The 2,594-nt window shown below is 38.4% G+C and overlaps 1 protein-coding gene across 3 annotated transcripts in view; it reads right to left on the bottom strand.

Annotated features, from left to right (window-relative positions):
• LOC140342715 (serine/arginine-rich splicing factor 5-like) overlaps positions 1–2,594 on the bottom strand; it is a 15,102-nt gene that overhangs the window by 4,384 nt on the left and 8,124 nt on the right. For all 3 annotated transcript variants that reach the window (XM_072429062.1, XM_072429064.1, XM_072429063.1), the window contains exon 6: positions 411–484. In XM_072429062.1, the coding sequence (XP_072285163.1) occupies positions 411–484 (74 nt within the window). The remainder of the gene's footprint in view (positions 1–410; positions 485–2,594) is intronic.

The following is a 2,594-nucleotide window of genomic DNA, read 5'->3' as shown; positions in this document are numbered from 1 at the left end:
TGACCTAAAGTTGTACACATCAGCAATAAAAACTGCCCACATGATATGACAAGGGATGTTAACAGATGCCGATTAATATCAATCTACAGCAGTGGTACCAGAGCCTAAGGGCCACAATTTGATGCACAAGTTGCATGGAAGACTGCTTAGAAATCAAACCTTTTCTTTTTTAACTTCCAATTCAAAAACCTCAAGCGTTAGACATATGCATTAAATTAAAATCAGAAAAACACATGTATATAAACAGCAGAAAGTGGAGGCATGCAGCATATAGCATTCTGGCACCCTGATATTCTAAAAATAGGTCCAGTTACAGTCAAGTACATAATTACATAGTCAATTAGCATGAAAAAAAAGAAAAAAAAAAGAAAAAAGTCCATCAAGTTCAACCTCTAGGGAAATATACATACCCTTCGTTTCTGTTACCCCTGTGTGCATCAACATAAGTCACCTCTCCTGCTTTTCTCATAAAATCCTTCAGATCCTGAAACAATTGGAGACACATTAGCCTTGATCAAAATAATCTTCTATTTACTTTATAGAAACAATATGAAAATATTGATAATGAGGTGACAGGAGCTTGTTTTAAGTAAAAGATCCTAAAATAAATAAGTGTTAATGTCATGTGGTAAAAGAGAGCTACAACGTATATTATACTGATGCATTACGTGTCTGCAGTGTAAGCACAGGGTAGCATGTAAAACATTCTTTACAGACTTTACTAAGTTAATGTTACATGAGAAATGCAAACATATGGAAATATAATAAATTGTAGCTCTTCTGTATAACAATCTGGTAAATATGCTTAACTAGTGTCCAAGTTTATAATTTGGTATTATATTATTTCAAACCCATTTTACTTACCACAGTACATAACCAGTGGTCGGAGGTACCTTAAGCAAAGAGCCGCTTGTCCATAACCTAGATGACCTTGTGAGCAACTCACTTACAATGAGAAGGGTGGATGGCAGCAGGAGAGCACCAGAGTCTCAGTAAGTGAGTGAAGTCAACCCTGAAACCACTGGATGCAATCAATGGAAGTGGCTAGAGAACCTGAAGCTGACCTGAGCTAGCCACTCTTGGGCAAACCATGATCTAGACCGGCAAAGCGGGAGGGTGATAGGAACCAAAAGGAAACTTCAGAACAGGCCCAGCCCTAGAATTTCAGCCATTAGCAAACCAAAAATTCTTGGGCTCTCCTCCACACAAGAGAAACGAGGCTTAACCCAAAGAAAGGCTGTTAAAAGAGGTTCAAAATGCACTTGGTTAGATATACGATTGTGGAAAAAAAATATTTACTACAACACAGGATGGATCAATATCAGTTTAGTACGGGTATAAACAAAGAGGAAGATGTGTAACTTTAGAAACACAAATATTAAATTGTGTTATCTGTGTGTGCTTTTGGAAACTGAGCCATCCTCAAAATTAGAAATAATTTGTTAAGCATTTCAACAATTTTAAAACTTAGCAAATTTCACAACTGGCTGCCAAAAGGATAAAAGAGAACTGGGAGATCTAAACTTAAATTCATCCAGAACAATTTAGCCTTTGGCAGAGTGTGATAAGGAAGCCAATGTGTTAAAGTAGATCTATTGTCATAAGGATTAAAAAACACATTTCTCATTTAAACAATAAAATCATTATTTTCCCTGACTTTAACTGTTACACATAGTTATTAATTCTTGGTGGTCAAATATTTGCCTGAATTGTCATTTTTAAACATTACCCCAACTTTAGAGTGATTCTGAGAGGACAGAAATATGGGAGCAGCCATTGCTGACAAGGTTTGGTAAAAGTGCAAATTCTAGGACATTCATCCTTGACCTGACCTGGAACAAAGGGTGCAAGTCTGAACTGCCCTAGTTATTTACATTGCTGTCTCAATATAAAGCTATGATCAGTATAATGGTCAGTGATGGCAGCTACTGTATTTCTTTGCTCACAGGTCCTCTAAGTTACTTACCTACTCCGCTGGGACCATCCACAAGTCCCCAGTCTCCCAACAGCTGTGACAGTCAGTGTGTTGGTAACCCTAAAGTTCCCCAAACTAGCAGAGATTTCTGATTACTGGGCAGCCAAATCTGCAACAGATGTGACAATTCATTGTGATAGCCAAATCTGGCAGATATAATGCTGACATCTGGTATAGTTTGGAAGGCAGCGGATTTGTTAATGACATAAATGTGTCCTTACAGACTTCTAGGCTGCCTGATAAATCAGCAGATACCTCTTGGTTGTGATAGTTGGGGCAGCACAAATACAGGCAGAATATGTGAAGAGAAAGTCTAAATACATATCTCTCCCTACAGATAGTCAGAAGAGGCGAGGTTCTGTAAGGCGGATCAACCAGTAAAATGCAAAGTTTGCTTATTAGATCAGAGCTCCCTTCCGCTGTAAAAATCACTGTATACTAGAAGGCCTAAAGTGCACCTGTAAAGAAAACATATAACCCCATGCCCCCATCTTCTGACTTCATTGCAGGGAGTGAAATCACCATTCTTTCAGGAAAGAAAATGAGCACCCTAAATCTTGCAAGGCCACCCCAGCCAAGACAATGCACAAGATCAAGCAAGACCATCTGCTCAGGAGGT

Source organism: Pyxicephalus adspersus, chromosome 12 (genome assembly GCF_032062135.1).
Source record: "Pyxicephalus adspersus chromosome 12, UCB_Pads_2.0, whole genome shotgun sequence".
Lineage (NCBI taxonomy): Eukaryota > Metazoa > Chordata > Amphibia > Anura > Pyxicephalidae > Pyxicephalus > Pyxicephalus adspersus.
The sequence above is the reverse complement of the archived record's forward strand: the minus strand, read 5'-3'. Positions and strand labels throughout refer to the sequence as shown.